Genomic DNA, 24001 nt, shown 5'->3' with positions numbered 1-24001 from the left:
GGCAGGTCATCTCAGTGGACATGATAGGGGAGCTCCCAGAGTCCAGAGGATATAATGCCATCCTGGTCGTAGTGGACCGGCTGTCTAAACGCATCCACGCGGTCCCCACTGTGACGACTGTGGACTCGGAGGGTATCGCACGACTCTTCTTGGAGCATGTCTGGAGACACCATGGGCTCCCTGAGGAAATCCTCAGCGACAGGGGGAGCGCCTTTGTCTCCCGCTTCTCGAAGGAGCTCGCAGACCTCCTAGGCGTCAAGCTGACCCCTTCAATGCCCTACCACCCCCAGACGGATGGACAAACGGAACGGGTCAACCAAGAGATCGAGGCCTACCTCCGGGTGTTCGTCAACCACCGCCAAGACGACTGGGTGGACTGGCTCCCGCTAGCAGAATTCTCCTACAACAACCGCGTTCACTCCTCCACTCACCGAACCCCCTTTGAACTCGACACCGGCCAACATCCTAGGATGGGGACAGAACCCACATGCACATCCGAGGTGGAAGCCGCCGATGCATTCTCGTCAAGGATGATGAAAATGCAAGAGGAGGCAAAGGCAGCCCTAGAGCACGCAGCGGACGAGATGGCACGATATTACAACCGGGACCGGGACCCGGCCCCTAAGTATCGAGAGGGTGACCAAGTCTGGCTCAATGCCCACAACTACACGACCAACCGTCCGACTAAAAAACTGGACCACAAGTGGCTCGGCCCCTTTAGGATCACCCAAGTCATCTCCCCAGCCGCCATTAAGCTCCAGCTCACCGCCCGACAGAAGGGAATCCACCCAGTTGTGTCCATGACGAATGTCAGGCCGCACCTCCCAGACGGTATCACAGAAAGACCCGCTGACCCACGCCCAGGCCCGGAACTGGTAGAAGGAGAGGAAGAGTATGAGGTCGAGAAGATATTGAACTCCAAGTGGCTACGCCGGAAACTCTGGTATCTGGTAAAGTTCACTGGCTGGCCGAACTCTTGTCAGGGCACACCCACCTGACCCGGGTCCACCCGGACCCACCCGGCCACACCACACCCGCTCCCCGCTGTCTATCCCCCTCCTTCCTCCTTCCTCCCTCTCCTTCCCCTTTCTTTATTTCTTTCTTTATTTCTTTCTTTTCATCTTCCTCTTCCTGTTTATTTCTTTCTATCTACACAGACCACCTTCCTTTGTATCGATGTACTATTGACCCGTCCGGCCCACACACCCTGGACGGCCTCCCGCTGTGCCCAGCATGCGCGCATGCAGCGGACGCTCTCGGGATCCCCCATGGGGACACCCGGATGCCTGCGGCTGCCTCCGAGGATGATGTGGCACTCGTCATGTGACTCAAGCCGCATGTACATAAATGTACCTGAAGTGGGAACCGAAGAAGTAACCTTCTTCTCACATTCTCCACTTCAGACTGAGTGGCCAGGGACCACTGTCCCGGATTGGGCCCGCCAGTACGCACGCCCGCTCCACACCCCGTGATGGCTTCAGTGCTGGACATTACCCCTGGGCCCTCTCGACCCCGGACGTGTCCCTGACAACTCTGAAAACCAATGGCTCCAGCAGGACCACCTAACCCACACCCCCGACCGAATCGAAGAATTTCACAGGACACACCCCCAAGCCCCAGGAAGAGAAAGGGAGAACCACCTGGCCACTTCGAGGCGAAGCGGCTTAAGGGGGGGGTGATGTCAGGGCACACCCGCCTGACCCGGCTCCACCCGGCCCAACCTGACCTGGTACCCCGCTGGTCCACCCTTCCTTACCTCCTCCCCTTTCCCTTCTTCCCCCCTCATCCTTCCCTCCTCAGTTTTTCCTTATCTTACTTCTTCTTTATTCTCTCTTTATTCTACATGGACGACTTTCTCTGTATCAATGTACCATTGACCCATCTGCAGCGTGCCCACCATGTACCCGGCCCGGGCACCTCGGGCGACTTCCCACTGTGCCCAGCACGCGTGCCTGCACCGGATGCCCTCGGGATCTCCCACAGAGACACCCGGATGGTCATGGCTGTGTGCGAGGGTGATGTGGCACCCATCATGTGATCCAAGCCGCATGTATATAAACGAACCTGAAGTGGGAACCGAAGAAGTAGCCTTCTTCTCAACTTTCCACTTTGTCAGGGCACACCCGCCTGACCCGGCCCCACCTAACCCGGTGCCCCACCATCCGCTCCTCCCGACCTCCCCCCTCTTCCCCTTTTTCCCTTCCCTTTCTTCCTCCCCTTCTTTTCTATCTCTTTCCCCTTTATTCCTTTCTTATCACATGGACGACTTCCTTTGTATCAATGTACCACTGACCCGGCTGCAGTGTAATGCGCCCGAACCCGGACACACTGGACGACCCCCTGCACACCGGATGCTCCTAGGGCCTCTTACGGAGGTACCCGGACGGAGGTGGCTGTGTGCTTGGGTGACATGGCGCTTCCCACGTGGCCTCCAACCACATGTATATAAACACAGCCTAAGTGGGAACTGAGAAGCAACCTTCTTCTCACATTTCTCACTTTAGGCAAGTAGCTTACACTTCCCTTGATAATAACAATAACACATTTCCCACTTTAGTCTCAGTGGCCAGGGACCCTTGTCTGCTTCGGGCCCGTTGTTACGCGCGCCTGCGTCATACCTACCGGACCCTCAGCCTCGGGCAATACACCCGGGCGCTCTCGACCCCGGGTCGGTCCCTGACACACTTCAGGTAAGTAGTACAATATCTCTCCTTTAATGACAATAACAACTTTCCACTTCAGTCTAAGTGGCCAGGGACCACTGTCCCGCATCGGGCCTGTCAGTACGCATGCCCAATCCGCCCCCCGCCAGGCTCTCGGTCCCGGACACTACACCCGGACCCCCTCGACCCCGGATGAGTCCCTGACAGATGGATATGACAGGTGCAGCATGCCCTTACACTCCCTTGCTGTACCTGTCCTCATAACCCCCAAGAACATGCTGATGTCTTGTGAGTCATCAATTGGCAAAGGAGTGTGATCCTGTTGGTAAGTGTGGGACATCAGCTGACTGTGGAAGTGCATAACTCGCTTAACAGGAGAGGCCACAGGGAGAGGAAGATCTCCCCAGGTGGAATGCTGGATGCTTGGTGCAAGTTGATCCGAATGGATAACAGATGGATCAACTGGGTAGACACCTGTTACCTGGAAGCTGGTAATGATGTGTGTTGAAGTTATTGCTTCCATCCATGTGTGACCAAAGACTGATAGAAATGATGATTTGTTTGATTTCTTGGGGTAATTCCGCAAATTGAAAGCATCACATTGGGTTGAGAAGCTTCGCTTTAAGAGGGCAAAGATGACAACATGTCACGGCTGTGCATTCCGGCCCGCTCCCTGCCCGTCCCGATGCCGCCCGAGCCCGTTACTGCTATGCGAGCGTGAGCGCGAGCCCCAACCTCAGCCCTATCCTCCCTGAGGACTCCCTGCTCACTCCCCCGCTTGCCCCTAGGCTCCCCTGCACCTGGCCGACTCCCCCACAGCGCCATGTTGAGGGATCTGGGGGGTTGCTTGGACAGCATGTAGATGGCAGGTGGCAGGACTGCTACCTCCGGTGCCATGCTTGGGGCTTCTCTGCCCTTGCTAGTTGAGGATGCGATTTCCCTCTTTTTCTTGGCAATGACTTGGTGGAATTTGGACATCGGCGCTGGCTCAGGCACCTCATGGTATCTACACAAGCTAGTACTATCGCCTACGGGCAGCTGGGGCGCATCCCTCACTGGTCGCCTTCCTGAAAATCCTCTTGGGCCTCTGCCTCCTGCCCCTCTCCTCCATCCATCTCTGTCAGGGCCCGGCCTCGGACTCGGAGGCTCCCTGACCTCAACCCCCATCTAACCTGTCCTCACACTATGCGGGGCATGAGATGTATAGTAAAAGGAAAGATAATATATACACTTGCCTATGCGGGGCATGAGATGAGAAGAAGGGTAAAGGTCTCATCTCCCCGCATGGTTGCTATATAAAGGAATGGGTCACATGCCCACAACTATACAGCTCCTAGAGTTGTGTAGTGTGACCTGGAGGGAACATCCAGGTGGCAGTGCCCAGTAAGTGTGGGAACGTTCTGGGCGAGTTGCTCGCCCAGAACTGTGGCTGTGACCCGTGGGAACATTCTGGGTGAGCTGCTCACTCAGAAAGTTCCCACGCTATCCCGTGCGCGCGTGTGTACACAACACACAAAGGTGACAACAAGGCAACAGTCAAAGAATAAAAGGGGGTAAAGTAGGTGGGGAGTCTGGGGCACCCTAAGGCAGGGTGCTGAACCCTGACAGTCTCTGGTTCATCCACCAACTGCCTTCTCAGCCCTTCCATGAGTGCCCTGAGGTCCTCCGGGTGCATCTGTCTGGCTCAGCGGATTTTCGGTTGTGGGCAGTCTTGCACAATGTGCCCCAGTGCATTGCAGTCATAGCACAGTCCATTCTGTCTTTGGTCTATCCTTGAGTAGTTGAGGTCCATGGGTTGTGGCCCTCCCCCTGCCACAGGGCAGGCTGCGGGAGGTGGCGGTGCAGCAGCGGCTGGGGGCGCAGCAGTGGAGGGGCTGGGTGTACTTGTGGGAAGGTAGTAGGGAGTGGGGGTCTCGCAGGTGAGAGTTGGGGTCTGACTGGGGGCAAGCGATGTTACGGATATGGAGTCTCCAACGACCATATCCGTCGCATAGTCATGGACTTCTCCTCTCTATCGCTCCCCCTCTTTCTCTCTTTCGTCCTCTATCCCGATACCCTACCCTCCTTATTCGTTCTACCCTTTCCTCCCCCCCTCGTGCAAAGCTTTCCCCATTGGGGTTTTGGTGCTGGCCGAGGTTACTTGTGTTTTGTGGGATTTCCCGTGACCTTACCATTTGTAGATAGTCATGCGTCTTGTATGGAAACCACCGAAGGTGGTTCCCGCTAACTAACAACTGCTCTACAACTGTCTTGTGTGTCGTCTTCTGTAACAACCCTCCCTGTGACTCAACTGAACCCGTGTGATTGTACAACTCTCAACATGTCTTATAAGTCTGGTTATATCGAGTCCTCTATCAGCCCTTGCCGTGAGAACTCAAGGTCATGAGTCGAAGACTCTCGACATGTATATTGTCCTATGGAATCTGTACCCTATGGGTCCTCATCACTCCGCTCTCCCCCCAGTACTCGACATACGACGTCACATCACGATCATGGAGATCGTGAATACTCTGAGGCCCACTTTCCCGTGATGCCGGCACGTTCGCTACATGAACGCCAAGTAGCCGCCCATCCACCGTCTGTTCCCTCCTTCGTCAGTCATCATGTTTCCCTGCCAACAGTACGTTCCCTTTGGGAATGCCAAGTCACCGAAGGCCCTGTTAGTCAATCCTCATTGCACGCTTATGATATCAACCCACTACCGGTACGTTCGCACTGCGAACGCCAAGTACCCGATGGCAGCTATACAAAGTTCTCACCCATCTCACAAGTTGCGACCTCGCACACGGTACGCTCCATTGAGGAGCGCCAAGTACCCGTGGCTGACCCATCCATCCTGGTATCTCCGACTACCTACCATCAATCCCTTAATAGCTCACTACATCACCAATCACGATCGATGGGAATTCAATCGTCCACTCCCAGGCAAGACTGGGATCACTCATCGATTACATATCTGTCAGGGCATGCCCCGACATGCCCCGCCCGATCCCCGCTCTGCTTCCCTGCTCTGCACCGCCTCTCCCTCCTCTCCCTCTTCCTTTCCCCTGTTCTCCTTTCCTCCTTTCTTTCTTTCTCTCTTTCTCTTACATGGACCACCTTTCCCCCTGCTCAATGTATCACCGGCACACATGCCCATCTCCCCTCCTGTATCTTACATCCCTATACTGCTGCCACCGCCGCCGCACTCGCCTTGCACCCACAGCGGGCCCTCTCGGGATCTTCCGCAGAAGCACCCGGAGAGCCATGGCTGTGTGCAAGGGTGACGTGGCGCACCCCACGTGATCATTCCTGTATGTATATAATGACAGCTGGAGTGGGAACCGAAGAAGTAGCCTTCTTCTCACATTTCCACTTCAGACTAAGTGGTCGGGGATGCTCACCCCGCGACGGGATCGCCGCTATGCATAGCCGCTATCCATCCCATCAAGTCCCGCATCCCGGGACCTCGCCGCTTTCGGAGCTGTCCCTGACAATATCCCGTTATGGTACAGACTAGACACGACCTTCGTCTTTCCACTATAAGAACGGATCGAGGAATGGGGAATTTCCCCCATCCCCGTAACATTGGTGCCCCAACCCCGGTGCGAGAAACTCGCACCATGCCACCAAAGACGGTGTCCCTGTTGGGAGACGAACCAGTCACCCCGGTCCAAGTGACACATGAATTGTATCCTCCTTCCCGCCCCACGAGGATCAGTCAGTCAGACCATAGATCCAACTCGAGAGATACCTCGCCAGTAGGCAAAGATGTGCATTCCTCACCCAGCGCATTCCTAAGACAACAAGCTCTCAGGCAAGTCATTGAAGCTCTTGGAGAGTTTGAAGGTGGAATTTTTGAGGATTTGAATAACTACATGAAACGTATACGAAATTGGCGCTGTCTTGCTCCCGCTGATCTCAAGAAAGAGTCTGTTGGAGCCGGTCTCGAAGGAGAGCCTTTGAGATATCGACTGGGGACTGTCTGGCAGGTCAAGCTAACCAACCTGCTCATGAAAATTACCGAGTTCACCCAGCTAGCCACCAAGGCCAACTTAGCTGCAGGTGATTTCGTAGTGGATCCCCAAGGTGACCTCGCCCTGATATTCACCATAAGAGGATGGTCGTTGCCCAAGGAGTTCAGCATTGCTTGGAACTTCCTAGACCAGCGTTTCAACTCCTTCGAAAAACATTTTGACGCCATCAAGAAAGCTGCTCATCCTTCACGAGAATTTGATGAGTCGCACATGAGTGGACTCAGATTGGCGAATGTCTCGCCTGCCAAGTTTACGGATCCTGGGCAAGTCGAGGAGGCGTGGTCGACTGAAATGCGACCCACTTGTCAACCTGAAGCCCTCCCATCGGGATGGACCACTTTTGAGGATCTCATATCTCCCGCTGAAGAGACCACTTTTGTTCATAAACGCACCCTACTGTCCAGGGCCTTCCCGGTGCCCAGACCAAGTATTAATGTCGCTGCAGGGATGCTGCCCAGAGATGAACCCTTGAGGCCGTTCGTCATGATTCATCGAGAGACCAACGCCTTCGAGAACCCCAAGGAAAATGTGGGTTACACAGAATTTGTGAGAGGTTTGAAGGTCGGAAGGAAGACAGAGCTGGGACCTGTCGAGGATAGACTCGATCCCGACAATCGTGGACCCGAACCCCCTCATGTTCCTCTCCATCCGGCAAATGAAGGACCCATTGGATCCGGAGATCCAGATCATGATCCAAGACAACTGCCTCTCGACCCCTGGCAGCCGCCACCATGAGGTACGGGTCCACCACCCCCATCAGGACCACCGCCTCCACCTGGACCACCTCCTCCACCCGGTGGGGCTCCATACCTGGGGTACATTCTACCCATCAGATATGCTGGGGCACCGCCCCCTCCCCCGCCTCCCGGACCTGGAGCGTTGGCAGCGCCTCAGCAGAATCCTGGATACAGACCTCCTCCTCTCGACCGTACGCAACCTTACATGGATCGCAAATATACAACATCAGACTTCCCGGAGTTTGATGGTTCGATCGACAGCTATATAACGTGGTGCAGCCTATGTCGGAACCTGGCCAAGCACTTGCCTGCTTTCGCCCAACAAATGACCCATGTACTTCCTGATCGTTTCGAGGGTGCTCTGGCAGACTGGTGGTTGACTGTACCGGTCGCTGACAAGTTGTATTTTACCACCAATTGGGAAGATTTACATGGATATGTGCTACATTTCTTCCTAATGCCCGCCTTCCTCGACAAGATTCGAGATCGATTCCACGCTTGCAGATACCGTAAGGGTGAGAGGTACTCTAAGGAGTCCCCACACGACTTCGCGACTCGCAAACTACGACTCTTGCGCATCCTATATCCACTTGCCGATGTTCCCGGACCAGAGGTCTTGAGGGGCAAGGCCCAAAGACTTCTAGAAGACATCCCGAAAGAATGGTGGGCCCACCTCAACATCGATCAGGTCAACACAGCCGAAGAACTCTTACAGCTGACTAAACTTAAGCATGACGAATTAGTAGCCAGCGACGAGTTCAGTATCGATGCTTTAGTGAACCGAGTCGCCCGCATTAATTTGGAGAGGAATAAACACGGAGGAGACCATGTCGAGACCAGAAGCGTCACTGTCGCATCCGGGAGCCAGACCTACCCTACAAGTGACTTTAAGTCGCGGAAGAAACCGCCCAGACCGTGTCGACACTGTGGAAGTGTCAGGGCCCGGTCTCCGTCCGGGGGCGGCCCTACCTCAAAGCTGGACACTCGCGGTGTCCCAGGCAGCCCGGTGCCAGATCCTATCCCAAGCTCCTCAAACTCACTAAGCGGGGATTGAGTTGTCATGTATTAAGGAGGGTAGCTACAACTTGCCTAAGCGGGGATTGAGTTGAGAAGAAGGGTAAGTTTCCCTATTCCCCGCTTGGCTGCTATAAAAGGAAATGTACTGTACAGTTCGTAGCGTGACTATGGGTAGAAGCCGAGCATGTTCCCGCGATGCGGAAAAGGTGTCACATGGGTTAAGGCGAGTTGCTCGCCTTGACCCACGTGATTTTTCCCACGGGTTCGCATGCGGGCTGTAGTTGTGAAAGATGGGAGGATGAGGGAAGTGGGGGGAGGTTAGGGAAGGTGGTTCTGGGGTTGTATGGTCAGGTGTGGTTGCCCTGACAGGAAGTGCGAACCATTGGGACAACGACTGTCCCCCTAGGAAGGCTGATAGAGCCAGGAACGACCGTAAGGAGCATGACAACTCGTCCAAGTTGGAAAGTACCTACCGATGGGCTTATGCTGCCTTAGTGGAAGGTCAGGAAGCAGAATTCGCAGTGGCCTACACAGAGTTTTGTACCCTGTCCGATTCCGAGTCGTCGGATGTACCTGACATAGAGAATGCCGAAGATTCTTCCTTTTCTTACATTGTGGCCTGTACGTGGAAGGAGATCCTGCCCGACGAGAGACTCATTGGGGCCACCCTGGTCCCGGGTGAGATATATGAAGCCTGTAAGATATTCGAGCGACCCCCGGGTCAGCAGTCCTTAGGATCTGACGCTTGTCGGGTCCATTGTCGCATCAATGCAATAGATGGGATCGAGATAGAAGCGTTGGCCGACTCTGGGGCAGCCTGCACGCTAATATCGACCGACCTGTATGACCATATTAAAGGAGAGGGTACCTGCATAAAGCAAGGATTGAAATTGAATTTGGTTCAGCTAACAGGGAAGGCTAAATGCCAAGGCTACATGATGATTGACTTATACCTGCCCTCACAACGAGGTCATGTCCTGTTGCGAGGTGTGGAAGCTTACGTACTCAAAGGGATGACCATCCCTCTGTTGATAGCCGAAGACGTGCAGACAGCGTTCCAGCTGCATACTATGCGCCCACCCGAACGAGAATTCTGGCAAGTGGCAGACTCAGACCACCAGGTTCCCCTCAAGAGCCAGATTCATCACACGCCCATCTATCCAGTTATAGCCGGTCCTTCTCATTCTCGAGAACCCAAACGAATGAACGTCTCGGGTACAGGTCGACTAAAAGTCACGGAGGATGTGACCTTAGAACCGTACACAGTCCGCCTGGTGGGGGTCACTGGTAACTTCGACCACAACTCGGGAGTTCGCCTCGTCAAAGGACGGAGGACAGGATGGAAGCAGGGTGACTGCCTGCCACCTCCAACCATGCTCGTAAACACTGCCCATCCCATTAGGCTGCCCTTGACCAATCCGAACCCATACCCGATCAAAGTCCAGAGCGGGACAACGATAGCATCCATGAGCAATCCCAACGAGGATCTAGATAGCGCCGAACAACTAAGTGAGCCTCAGATCCGTGAATTCCAGAGTAAAGGACTATTGATACAGGCTGTCGCAGCGGAAGCCAACGTCCTGGGACAACCTGAGGAAGTCCAAGAGATTGACGGAGCTTTGGTCGGACCAAAGACAGCGGAGACGATACCTGGAGACGAAGTCCTTCCTGAAACTTTGGTGGATGTGGTAGACGTAAACCCAGAGTTATTGTCTGAAGAAAAGGAACAGCTCCGAGCCTTGGTGCAGAAGCACGAGAGGGCTTTCGCTATGGCTGGGAACCTGGGACGATATGATGCCTGCGTGCATATATCATTAAAAGAAGGCGCAAGGCCCATCTCACTTCCGCCGTACCACGCCTCCCCTCTGAAAAGAGAGATCATCGATAAACAGTTAGACGCCTGGCTAGAGATGGGAGTGATCGAGCCGTCCCAGAGTCCCTGGGGCGCCCCGGTTATAATCGTCAGCCAAAGAGGGAAGAATAGGCTCTGTGTGGATTGGCAAAAACTGAATGAGGTCACTATCCCGGACGAGTTCCCCATTCCAAGACAAACGGATATTCTACAGGCTCTTTCCGGCTCCCGGTATATGTCAACCTTCGACGCGCTATCAGGGTTTGCGCAACTTGAGTTCGATCAAGAATCGAGAGATAAGATGGCTTTTCGTACCCATCGCGGATTGTTTCAATTTACGAGGATGCCCTTCGGGTGGCGAAACGGCCCACCCGTGTTCCAAAGAGTCATGCAGGAAGTCCTAGCTCCTTTCCTGTGGCAATTTGCCCTAGTGTACATCGACGACATCGTAGTATACTCCACGTCCTTCGCCCAACACTTGGCACATATAGATCGAGTTCTCGATGCTATAAAAAGGGCTAACCTCACGCTTTCGCCACCCAAGTGCCATTTAGGATACCAGAGTTTGTTGCTACTGGGTCAAAAGGCATCTCGCCTGGGACTCTCCACTCACAGGGAAAAGGTGCAAGCCTTACTGGAGATCGAAGAACCCCAAAACAGGAAGGCGCTGCGTACCTTCCTTGGAATAGCGGTTTACTTCTCCTCGTTCATACCTCAGTATTCACTCATTGCCAGACCCCTCTTCGACTTGTTGAAAGATTGGGCTCCCTGGATCTGGCATGAGCCGTGCAAACAAGCCTTCTCATTGCTGAAATACGCCCTAGCCACGGCTCCGGTCAGGGGACACCCTATGAAAGGGCTGGGTTATAGGCTCTATACCGATGCATCTGACGTAGCTTTGGTGGGTACGCTACAGCAGATACAGCCGATGACTATTAAGGACCTCAAGGGGATGCATGCCTACGAGAAGTTGAAACTCGCATATGATCAGCAGGAGCAGATCCCTGAGTTGGTAAAGAAGCTGAACGCCGGGCAAGATGATCGCCCCCTACCTGCACAGTGGGCATCCGCTTTCGAAGAATCTACCATCCAGGTGGAAAGAGTTATCGCGTATTGGAGTCGAACGTGCAAGGGTCCGGAGACCCGATACTCGGCAACCGAGAGAGAAGCCTTAGCAGCTAAGGAATCGTTGGTCAGGTTCACGCCATTCATCGAGGGCAAGGACCTACTCCTGATCACGGACCATGCGGCACTGCAATGGGCGAGGACCTTCGAAAACTACAATCGTCGCCTAGCGGCATGGGGTCTAGTCTTCACAGCATTCCTGAAGATGACCATAGTCCACTGCCCAGGCCTTGCACATTCTAATGTAGACCCCTTATCTCGCTTGGCCCGGACCCCGGAAACGATATCCCCGAACGTGGAGAAGCTACTCAGCCTGGAAACCAGCCTGGCTCAGGAGGACCTTATCCAAAGTTGGAGCACGTATCTGCGCAAGGACCCAGCGAAAGGAGCCTTTGTGGTTACCAGGGCACGGTCTAACATCATAGATAAGTTAGACCTATCACGTAGCATGGACATAGTGGACGAAGATCAAGTGGAAAAGAGCACGACAAGTTTATGGTTGGGTTTAGCCCTGAGAACAGCCGAGGAATTCCGTCTGGCCTACTACACGGACAAAGAATTTGGGGACATATACCGTAAAACTCTTGATGGAGGTGTATCAGGAGGCGCCTACCAAGTGTCGGAGGAAGGGTTGCTACTTTGGGACAACCCGCAAGCCAGCTGACGTCTATGTGTCCCAAGAAGTCTGAGGACCACAATCCTCAAGGAAATTCATGACACCCCTCACGAGGCCGCCCATGCAGGTATAGAAAGAATGCTCAAGCGCCTGAAATCTAAGTGTTATTGGAAGGACCTTGGAAAGGATGCTCGACAGTATGTGGAAACTTGCGACATCTGCCAGAAGATCAAGCATGACAGAGGCAAAACGCCGGGTCTGCTGAAGCCCTTGCCTGTCCCTGACTTGCCATACCACACGATAACCTTGGATTTCGTGACGGGATTACCCCCTCCTAAAGGAACCACGCAGCCAGACGCCATCTTGGTAGTGGTAGACAAGTTCACGAGATATGGGCATTTTATCCCATGCTCTTCCACCACAGACGTGACGGGTGCTGCAGACTTATTATGGCGCCATGTGATTAAACATGTGGGGTTGCCCGCACTAATAGTCAGCGACCAGGATCCTCGTTTTCTCTCGACGTTCTGGTCTTCCTTAGTGCATCACTTTAACACTAAGCTGGCAATGTCTTCAGCCGCGCACCCGCAAATGGACGGACAGATGGAAATAATGAACCAGCAATTGGAAGTCATGTTACGAGCTTATGTCAATAAGGACAGGGACGACTGGCATGAATTTTTGGACGTTCTGATGTTAGCATACAATAATAGTCCCCACTCTACTACAGGAGAAGCTCCTGCTACGCTACTGATGGGTTTCCGACCCCGTCTGCCCAGCTCATTCCTAGTTCCCGAGGAATCCCTCAACGTCAAAGCGGAGGAAAGAGTAGACACGTTGAATGTACGCAGAAGATGGGCACGAGAAGTGATCCATCTGGCACAACTGCGTCAAGTTAGAGCGCACAACGCCAAACATAGGAGAGTAACGTATGAAGTGGGAGACTTGGTACTGATCGATCCTCATAAACTCAACCTCCTGGAAGTAAAGGGTACAGGGAGGAAGCTAATGCAGAGACGCATTGGACCATTCGAGGTGACGGAGGTGATAAACGAAAACGCCTACCGATTAAAACTTCCCAACTCCTACCCTATGCATAACATGGTGAATGTAGCGCACCTGAGGCCTTATCGTTCACCCGGTGACATCTCGAGACCGTTACTGTCCAACCCCAGAGACGATATGAAAGCCTCAGAAGAGTTTGAGGTAGAAGAGGTGGTGGGGCACAGGAAGCGGAAAGGGAAACTCCTGTACAGAGTGAGATGGAAAGGATATGGGGCGCAAGAAGACACCTGGGCAACCGAAAGAGACCTCCGAAACGCCCCTGAGATCCTCGGAAGGTATAGATCGAAGGCGGGCCTGAGCAGACGTGAATAAGCGCCCACTTCCTGATCGGGTATTCACACAAAGTCGATTAATGGCACGTGAACAGGATACACTTCGATCACCTCCCATCTCCATCGTTTTCCTCTCGCAATCCCATCAACGAACCTAACTGATAATGTCTCTTGGACTGGCAAGTATGAGCTGCAGGCCCACCCCACGTAACTCTGTTGCGATCACGGACGAACACAGACAGGACTGCCCAGGTCTCGAGGCAGCTGAAGTATCGTCCGAGCCCTTCAAGAGAGCCCCATCCGACCCTATGTGGTTAAATGGGCAGCTGGGACCCCTCGACCTGACCTTCTCGCACGTTGCTTTGCACCACGTAAGACCCAGTGCTCGATCTCTGGATCGATTGTGGCTCTTGCTACCTGAATATCACCACCTCAACGAGGCCGAAGTGCTGAGAGAAAACGGGAACCAGAACGTTCCACCTCGATCTCTGACCCCATTGCTGGAACGATGGGAGTCTTCAAAGGCCGCTGCGCTCAAGGCTGAGACCCTCACGAAATTGTGATTGCCTAACGAATTGAGGGAAGTTGTCATATCCATCCCCAGCCATCGACTTCCGTTCCCTCCGATCCCTCCGGTCTAACTCCGCTCCTCCCTCACTAACCTCGGAGCCCCCGTATTCCGCAATCCTCTCGGTACCCCTCGATGGTCACCACCCCCTCATTTCAATTTATTACCTATGCCTCCCTAAGTACGGAGCCCCGAGGACTTCCAGACAGCTCCGACGTCCGCTAGTGCACCCCCGCCTCCGCTGGGCAATACACTCGCCTGCCCTGCAGAGCCCACCTTCAGGCCTATCCCTCCTTTCCGTTTCTGGGTTATCGCCTGCCTTTCCGCTAACCCCGCGAACCGACTCGTCGGTAATATTCAGTCGGCTAATGTTTAAACCCCGTTAGCTCCACTCTGTTCGGCTCCGCCAATTGCGGAACCGTCTCCGCTGTAACCATATATATATCCCACTTGTACTTAGGTTACGCCCCAGTAGAAAAATCAACTAGAGTTACCCCCCTAGGTTCTAATTGCCAGTCAGTAAGTTAGGGCACGGACGTGTCACTAGGCACAGCGCTCTTGGCAGAAGTCGCTGAGGCCGAAGCCCTCCGCTACGGAGACATTCCTTCGTCTCGAATCTGGTCTCTGACAGAAGTAATATACAAAGTCGAGTCCAAGTCGGGCAGCGAGCACAAGTTGGACAGTCACATCTTTGCCTTCCAGTTCGCTCCCTGGCAACACCCCTTCACCATAATATCTCGATATACCTACATACTCCAGATCATTTCCCTCCTTACCGCTTTCGTCAATTACACCCGGATCCATGAACACCTGATGGAAGTAGATGTCCAAGAGGGACGTAAGATATCCTGGTTGGAATCCCCGAAAGGAATTTTTCTCGAAGAAAGCTCGACTGATGATCGACTGACAGCAAGTTCACCCAAGTTCGCGGTATACCTAGCTTGTCAGCTGCCATGTCACGTAATCAAGAATGGATTGCTCGAAGAACTGGACCTGAGCGGACACGCCGAGGCAGCTCGTAATTATCGACTCCCGTTGGCTCAAGGGACTGAAGTCCCTTGGTTCCTTGACTGGCCCAGATGGGAAGATGCGCCCGAACCATTGCCTGGTGTTGAAGACAGGGAGGCCTACGAATTCCGACTCCTGTGGCCGGGTCCACCCCCTTCCAACAAGGACCTGTCCACCCTCAAGTTGGTGGAGAAACATCGTCTAAGCCGGACATTCTACTACCCGGATACCGGACACTTCATGACTCGCGCCGAGGCACAAGAGGTGGTCATGGACGACGCTGAGCGACAACTGGCACAGCCAGATTCACCGACTCCTTTCGACGAAGGCTCAGATGAGCTGACATCGGGAACGTTAGGTTTGAACCTAGGAGATGCTTCCATGCCGCCTCCATCTCCCAACTGGCCAGGTGCGGGGAGTTCGGTCTTCCTACCCCCTCCGAATGTGGTGGTGCTGCAACCAAGCATTCATCCTACCAACACCCCATCCGCCCTTTCCACTGACAACTCTTCTGCCTCATCCTCTCCCTCGGGTTCATCGAACCATAACCGCTGGAGGAAATTGCCTTGAGAAGAGAGAAGGTCCCAACCGTATCCCAGCCGAAGAGAAGGATCAGTCTCGGGTCATTCGGGACAGGCTCGTTGGCAAATGGGGAACGAAACCCGTCGAACTCGGATGGACCCATATCGCCCCGGACCTAGTCGATCCGACTACAACAGAGACACGGATAGAAGGTGGTCTTCTCGACCTACATCTCGGGAATCGATTGCTCGAAGGGACAGCCGCTCCAACCCGAGAGACTCGAATCCCGATCCTTCCCCTTCTAGTATGGTACCGTATAGTGCCGGAGTGCCTCAGTCAATTCCGTGGACGCCAACCTTTGCAATGCCGGTCAATCCTACGTGGGTGGTGGACAGCAACACCAACACCGCCGTGCCCGCCTTCATCGTCAACCTGGCAGCTCCTCCAACGACTGTCCATCCTCCTTCTATGACCCGGCCCTACCCCCCGCCCGTGCAGTACCCGGGATCGGATCCACACCCATCCTCCTCCGGTGGAGCTCAGTACGATTCCCTCCATCCGGATTCCTATCATGAGCGTTCGAGAAGCCGGTCGCCCTGGAGAGACGACCTGTGGAGATATGCCCCTCGGGGACCGCATCATGGTCATTAGGAGACTGGGGGGCGATGTTACGGATACGGAGTCTCCAACGACCATATCCGTCGCATAGTCACAGACTTCTCCTCTCTATCGCTCCCCCTCTTTCTCTCTTTCGTCCTCTATCCCGATACCCTACCCTCCTTATTCGTTCTACCCTTTCCTCCCCCCCTCGTGCAAAGCTTTCCCCATTGGGGTTTTGGTGCTGGCCGAGGTTACTTGTGTTTCACGGGATTTCCTGCGACCTTACCATTTGTAGATAGTCATGCATCTTGTACGGAAACCGCCAAAGGCGGTTCCCGCTAACTAACAACTGCTCTACAACCGTCTTGTGTGTCGTCTTCTGTAACAACCCTCCCTGTGACTCAACTGAACCCGTGTGATTGTACAACTCTCAACATGTCTTATAAGTCTGGTTATATCAAGTCCTCTATTGGCCCTCGCCATGAGAACTCGAGGTCGCGAGTCGAAGACTCTCGACATGTATATCGTCCTATGGAATCTGTACCCTATGGGTCCTCATCACTCCGCTCTCCCCCCAGTACTCGACATACGACGTCACATCACAATCATGGAGATCGTGAATACTCTGAGGCCCACTTTCCCATGATGCCGGCACGTTCGCTACGCGAATGCCAAGTAGCCGCCCATCCACCGTCTGTTCCCTCCTTCGTCAGTCATCATGTTTCAATGCCAACAGTACGTTCCCTTTGGGAATGCCAAGTCACCGAAGGCCCTGTTAGTCAATCCTCATTGCACGCTTATGATATCAACCCACTACCGGTTCGTTCGCACTGCGAACGCCAAGTACCTGATGGCAGCTATACGAAGTTCTCACCCATCTCACAAGTTGCGACCTCGCACACGGTACGCTCCATTGAGGAGCGCCAAGTACCCGTGGCTGACCCGTCCATCCTGGTATCTCTGACTACCTACCATCAATCCCTTAATAGCTCACTACATCACCAATCACGATCGATGGGAATTCGATCGTCCACTCCCAGGCAAGACTGGGATCACTCATTGATTACATATCCTGTTATGGTACAGACTAGACACAACCTTTGTCTTCCCACTATAAGAACGGATCGAGGAATGGGGAATTTCCCCCATCCCCATAACAAGTGAGGCTGCATTGCCTGGAAGTGCTGCCACTGGTTGTCAAGGAGGGTGGCCTCGCGCTTCCACTCGGCCCAGGTTGTTGGCATGGGGTGGAGGTGGTAGATGCTCTCTCAGAGCTGGGAGTTGATTGCCTGCTTGAAGCGATCTACCAGCCCCACATCTCCTAGCCATGAGGTGGGGCCAAGGATCTTGAACTGTTGGATGACCTTGTCCACAGAGTTGGCACCTTGTTGCAGGGTGGCCAGCTTCTGCCTGGCCATTGTCAGGGTTCAGCACCCTGCCTCAGGGTGCCCTGGACTCCCCACCTACTTTACTCCCTTTATTCTTTGATTGTTGCCTTGTTGTTGCCGTTGTGTGTTGTGTACACACATGCACGGGATAGCGTGGGAACTTTCTGAGCAAAGCAGCTTGCCCAGAATGTTCCCACGCTTACTGGGCACTGCCACCTGGATGTTCCCTCTGGGTCACACTACACAACTCTAGGAGCTGTATAGTTGTGGGCATGTGTCCCATTCCTTTATATAGCAACCATGCGGGGAGATGAGACCTTTACCCTTCTTCTCATCTCATGCCCTGCATAGTGTGAGGACAGGTCAGATGGGGGTTGAAGTCAGGGAGCCTCCGAGTCTGAGGCCGGGCCCTGACAGCTGTGGCCTTGTGGTTTGGGTCTTGGAACATGGCATCAAGTTCCATGTTGAACTCATCCATGGTGAGCCTGGGGGAGCCCATTGTCAACAGTGCAATGGTGTGCTGCATTGCCCATGCTCCTGCGGTCCCTCCCTTCATGTAAGACAAGACAAAGAGGATTTGAGAGAGGGCATCGGGGAACTCTGCTGCCTGAATGTGGAAGTATATGCCGCATTCGGCCTTGAAGCAGTCAAGGTCTTCAGTTGCTCCTGAGAAGGGGGTGGGGGGGGGGGGGGGGGGCAACTTTAGTCTGGGGGCGGGTGTGGGGGCAGGTGGGGGTTGGGTTTGAGCTTGGCTCTCTACGATGGCCTGGAGCTCTTGGAATCAGGACAGCAGTTCATCATACTGCTCTTCAGTCACCATAGTGGAGAGGTAGGGGAGGCAGGGGAAACGAGGTTGAAGCCTTCTTCTGCTGTCAGGGACAGCTCTGAAAGCAGTGAAGTCCCGGCATGAGGGACTCAATGGGACAGGTGTCAGCTGTGCATAGTGGCAATCCCGTCGCAGGGTGAGCATCCCTGACCACTTAGTCTGAAGTGGGAAATTGAGAAGAAGGCTGCTTCTTCTGTTCCCACCCCAGGTGCTATTATATACAGGCGGTCAAGGTCACATGGGGGGAGCCACATCATCTCTGCACCTCTCTGGGTGTCTCCATGAGAGATCCTGGAGGTGTGCCACTGTGTGGGTGGGGATGCACACGGTGGGTGCGGTGATTGGGGAGTGGCATTAGATGTGTAGTGATACATAGAGAAAAGGGAAGTCGACTGTGGAACAGAAATAGAGAGAAAGAAGAAAAGGGAAGGAGGAGGAATGGGAGTGGTAGCAGGGGAGTGGAGTAGGGCAGGGTGGTGTGGGATGTGGCACAGGGTCAGGCAGGGTATGCCCTGACATAAACCTCCTTGTGCCAACATTGTAATCATCTGTGTATGGCTGTATATGTCTCGGACACCACCTATATGGGTCATCCCTACCAAGGATGATGACTCTAGCCATGGGTCGTTGAGTTCATGCATGACTCAACTCAGGTATGTGCAGGCATCTTCTGTTAAGACTCACGTTGCTTGCCCAGGCACAGGGCTCTCATCTGTCTCACTCCACAGTGAGAAACTGGTCAACTCTATGGATGGACTCGTACATGATTCAGGCCTGTCACCCTTGTCGCCGGCATGCTGTAAGGTTGTTAAGGGTGTTGAGTTCGCAAGTGATCTCGCGATAGTCAGTTGTTGCCTCACACTCCCAGTCCATTAAAGTACCCTGTGTCAGGGGACACACGTGCTCGCACAGGATGCTCCGATAACCTAGTTGTGATTAAAGCCGGGGGAAAGGGATGTCCCCATCTTAGGGTCAGCTATATACATGTAGAGTCCGGCAATAAGGAAACCAAATGGATTGCCAATAGAATCACGTGATCATAGAATGTTCCAGAACAATGCCGGAGATGATCCGGGTCACCGGGGCTTAGGTAAGTGGAGTAGACAGGAATTACCAGCATACTTCCCACATGCATATGCGCAGCTGGCATAGGGTCCAGGGTCGTTGCTGATCCCTGACACCCTGTCAGAGACCGGATGCAAGATGAAGGAAATGTCTCTGTGGTGAAGGGCTTTGGCCTCAGCGACTTAGACCAGGAGCGCTGTGCCTAGTTACTGTCAGGGCACGCCCGCCTGACCCGGCCCCACCTAACCCGGTGCCCCACCATCCACTCCTCTTGACCTCCCCCCTCTTCCCCTTTTCTCCCTTCCCTTCCTTCCTCTCCTTCTTTTCTATTCTCTCTCCTCTTTATTCCTTTCTTATCACACGGACGACTTCCTTTGTATCAATGTACCATTGACCCGGCTGCAGCGTAACGCGCCCGAACCCGGACACACCGGACGACCCCCCGCACACCGGACGCTCCTAGGACCTCTTACGGAGGTACCCAGACGGAGGTGGCTGTGTGCTCGGATGACGTGGCGCTTCCCACGTGCCCTTCAACCACATGTATATAAACACAGCCTAAGTGGGAACTGAGAAGCAACCTTCTTCTCACATTTCCCACTTTAGGCAAGTAGCTTACACTTCCCTTGATAATGACAATAACACATTTCCCACTTTAGTCTTAGTGGCCAGGGACCCTTGTCTGCTTCGGGCCCGCTGCTACGCGCGCTCGCGTCATACCTACCGGACCCTCAGCCTTGGGCGATACACCCGGGCGCTCTCGACCCCGGGTCGGTCCCTGACAGTTACACGTCCATGCCCTAATTTACTTACTGGCAACAAGAACTTGAAAGAGGGAAACTCTAGTCGATTTTATCACTAGGGTGTAACCTATTGTTAGAACTGGGCGAGGGCGGACAATTCCAGAGGGGAACCGGAGACTTAGCAAGGAGGGACCTTGGCCTCAGTGACTCGTGTGGAGCGCTGTGCCATTGCTGTTTGTCCATTTGGTCCTTAATTTCAGAGGCAGTGAGCAGGAAGTCTCTAGGGGGCATTTCAGGTCGATTTTAGACTGAAGGTCCAAAATGAGTATGTACAAGCACCTGTATATAATAGGGAGATGAGAGCACAAGGGAAACAAAGGGGGTCTGAATCAGAACAAAGGCGTCCAAACAGGAACAAAGGGATGATGGAAGTGGAGCAGTACTGAAGGTCATAGGTCAGAACCTGTGGTACTGTACATCTGAAAGGAGATAGGGAGGGCAAAGCCCAGAGGGGCAGGAGGATGAGGTGAAGTGGGGATGATGACTAACTGGCTAGAATGGAGAGAAGCAGCAGTCCAAATAAGGATGAGGGGAAAGCATGAAAGATACAAGCAGTGAAAGTGCCAAGTATGATCCATGGAGCTCGGAGGTTGCGGAGCTTACAGGGGTTATGGAGGCAGGGTTGAAAGTCCAAGGAATATTGGCAATGGTGTTTATGTAGTATGAGGTCACCAATGCAATGGACTTAAGCCGAGGTGGAGTCAAAGTCCGAGGTCGGAACTATGACGGAATCTCGGAGCAAAGGTACGAGCAGTGTCTGAGTACAGGGTATGGGACAGTGGTGGAAGGTCATAACTTGCCAGAGGTTTGGCAGAAGAGGGTCAGAGGGAGGAGAGAGAAGAGAGGAGCAGGGAGAGGAGTGGAGGAGAGGAAAGGTGTCAGGTCCGAAGGTGAGTATTGGAGTGGACAGAAGTAGGGTAGGAGAGTGATGGAAGGGGGGAGGTGTTGTGAGGAGTAAGAGGAGGAGGGTGGCGAGAGGAGTGATGTTCGGTCCGAGGTGAGTATCGGAGTGGATAGAGATAGGGTAGGACTCTGGAGGTGACAAGGATGAGGGTCTGGGAGTCAGTTCAGGATCGGGTATGTATGGATATGACACCTATCTACAAGTTATGTATAAAGAGGGCAGGCCCATGAATGGTGGGGCCGAGCAGAGCAGAGCTAACGGAGTTACATGTTAGCTGACTGAATATTACTGATGAGTCGGGTTACAGGGTTAGCGGGGTGGCGGGCTATAACCCAGAAATGGAAAGGAGGGACCGGCCCGAAGGCAGGCCTGCAGGGCAAGCAAGTGAATTGCCCAACAGAGGTGGGAGTGTGCTAGCGGACGTCAGAGCTGTCCAGAGGCCTTTGGGACTCTGTACTTAGGGAGGTGTAGATATATTGGATTGAGGGGGTGGTGACCATCAAGGGAGGTGGAGGTGATTGCGGAATACGGAGGCTCCAAGGTTAGTGATGAAGGAGCGGAGGTAATCTGGAAGGACTGGAGGTAGCAGAGGATGATGGCCGTGAACGGATATGACATACCCTGTATGAAGCTGTATTTATTAATATTGCACAGGCAGGTTTAACAAGAAAATTGTCAAGAAATCAATATAAGGTGGGGAATGGCGATTAAGCCATTCCCCTCAAAATTTTACAAGAAATATTCAAGAAAAAAAATGTTTCAGGAAAAACGATAGCTGTTAGGCCATCCAGTAATTGCAAGGCTGTTAGGCCTTGACGAACCCATTGTTTGACAGGCTAAGAATTAAATCAAAAATGAAGGTAGAAGCTGCTAGGCTGTCATATCCGTGCATACCCGATCCCGACCCGACTCCCGGACCTCCTTCTTCACCACCTCCGGAGTCCTACCCTACCGCTGTCCGTTCCGATACCCACCTTTGGTCCTGGCACCACACCTCCTCTCACCTCCCATGCCACCTCCACTCCTCCATCCTTCTCCTCCCCTATCTCCGTCCACTCTGATACCCACCTCGGACCGAACACCACCCCTCTCGCCACCCTCCTACTACTCCTTCTCCTACTCCTCCGCTCCCTCCTCACAACACCTCCACCCTTCCATCATCCTCCTACTCCTCTCCCGTCCGCTCCGATACTCACCCTCGGACCTGACAACTCTCCTTTCTGCCACTCCTTCCCTCTTCCCTTTCTCCTCTCTCTTCCCTCTGGTCCTCTTCTGCCGACCTCCTGCCAAGTTACGACCTTCCGCCGCTGTCCCATACTTCGTACTCGGACACTGCTCATACCTTTGCTCCGAGCCTCCATCATAGTCCCTACCTTGGACTTTGACTCCACCTTGGCCTTAGTCCATTGCATTGGTGACCTCATACTACGTAAACACCATTGCCAATATTCCTTGGACTTTCAACCCCGCCTCTGTAACCTCTGTAACCTCCGAGCTCCACGGATCATCTTCGGCACTTTTGCCGCTTGTAATGTATCTCTCATGTTTTCCCTTCATCCCTATTTGGACTGCTGCTTCTTCCCATTCTAGCCAGTTAGTCATCATCCCCACTTCCCCTCATCCTCCTGCCCCTCTGGGCCTCGCCCTCCTTACCTCCTTTCGGATGCACCACAGGTTCAGCCCTATGACCTCGGTACTGCTCCGCTTCTGTCACCCCTTTGTTCCCATTCAGATCCCCTTTGTTTCCTTGTGCTTTCGTCCCCTCCATTATATATATCGGTGCTTGTACATACTCGTTTTAGGCCTTAGTCTAAAATCGACCTGAAATGCCCCCTAGAGACTTCCTGCTTGCCTACTGTGAAATTAAGGACCAAATGGACAAACAGCAATGGCACAGTGCTCCGCTTGAGTCGCTGAGGCCAAGGTCCCTCCTTGCTAAGTCTCCAGTTCCCCTCCGGAATTGTCTGCCCTCGCCCAGTTCTAACATAGGCCTCCACAGATCTGTTGTTTCGACAGGTCCAGACAGAATTATAAGGTGGAGGCTGCTAAGCCTCCATGGATCCATTGTTTCGATGGATCTAGAACATTAGTAAGGTAGAGGCTGCTAAGCCTCCATGGGCCTGTTGTTTTGACAGGCCAAGAAAAGAAGTTAAGGTGGAGGCTGTTAAGCCTCCACGGACCCATTGTTTCGACAGATTGGAGAAGAATAATAATGAAAAGGCCGTTGGGCCTTTACAGAACCATTGACTGATGGTCCTAGAAGAGATGATGATTGAGGCAAATAGGCCTCAGGGGTACGTTTGATGCACCAGAGCGGATGATAGAACAGGGGGGTGATTAACCCCTCTGTGTTAAATGAGGCACATATACCTTGACAAAGAGAAGGTGGTTAAACCTTCTTGGAGGAAGGGTCAGCAGCAGCCGATACAGCAGCACTAGAAAGGTCCGAAGGACCAGCAACAGCGGCCTCGGTTTCAGACCAAATCGCAGCAGGGAAACAACGTTCAGGAAGAGGAGCAGCCTCGTCAACTGACCCTGTAGTCGCCTCACCATCACTCTTCATATCCTCATCCTCATTGGGGATAGGTGGTGGGGTGGAAGGTTGCACAGTGGCGGGTAGATGGCCATAGTTACCATCCATTAATTGAGTTGGTTCAGGCACAAAGTGCCCTGATGGAGGGGGAGGCAGCATGGGGTAGTCGCCCACATGCAGTTTCGAGAATTTGAAGGTGGTCGTATTGGCCACCCTATGGGCCCTTGCCTCGTTGGAGGGATGATGCCTCCACAACGACAGCAGGATGTACTTCATCCCTGCCTCATTGAGAATTTTGGGAGTCCTTTGGACGTACCCATACCTCTTGTCAAAGTCATCTGTGGAAGGATTCCTTCCACCCTCGAATTTCAGCTTGAAGTAACGAGCATGAAGGTCACAAACATCACCCAGGGCATCATCA

At 53.5% G+C, this 24001-nt stretch overlaps 1 protein-coding gene across 1 annotated transcript; it reads right to left on the bottom strand.

Annotated features, from left to right (window-relative positions):
- Positions 1 to 23436: 23436 nt before the first annotated feature.
- EI90DRAFT_3022640 (uncharacterized protein) lies at positions 23437 to 23739 on the bottom strand (the record flags this gene model as incomplete). The annotated part of the gene is made up of 1 exon (XM_039057797.1): positions 23437 to 23739. One exon carries the CDS (start codon positions 23737 to 23739, stop codon positions 23437 to 23439), a length of 303 nt encoding a protein of 100 aa, XP_038908304.1.
- Between the last annotated feature and the right edge of the window lie 262 nt (positions 23740 to 24001).

This window comes from Cantharellus anzutake (genome assembly GCF_015039405.1).
Source record: "Cantharellus anzutake strain C23 chromosome Unknown EI90scaffold_167, whole genome shotgun sequence".
Lineage (NCBI taxonomy): Eukaryota > Fungi > Basidiomycota > Agaricomycetes > Cantharellales > Hydnaceae > Cantharellus > Cantharellus anzutake.
Note: the sequence above shows the minus strand (reverse complement) of the source record. Positions and strands in the feature narration are given on the sequence as shown.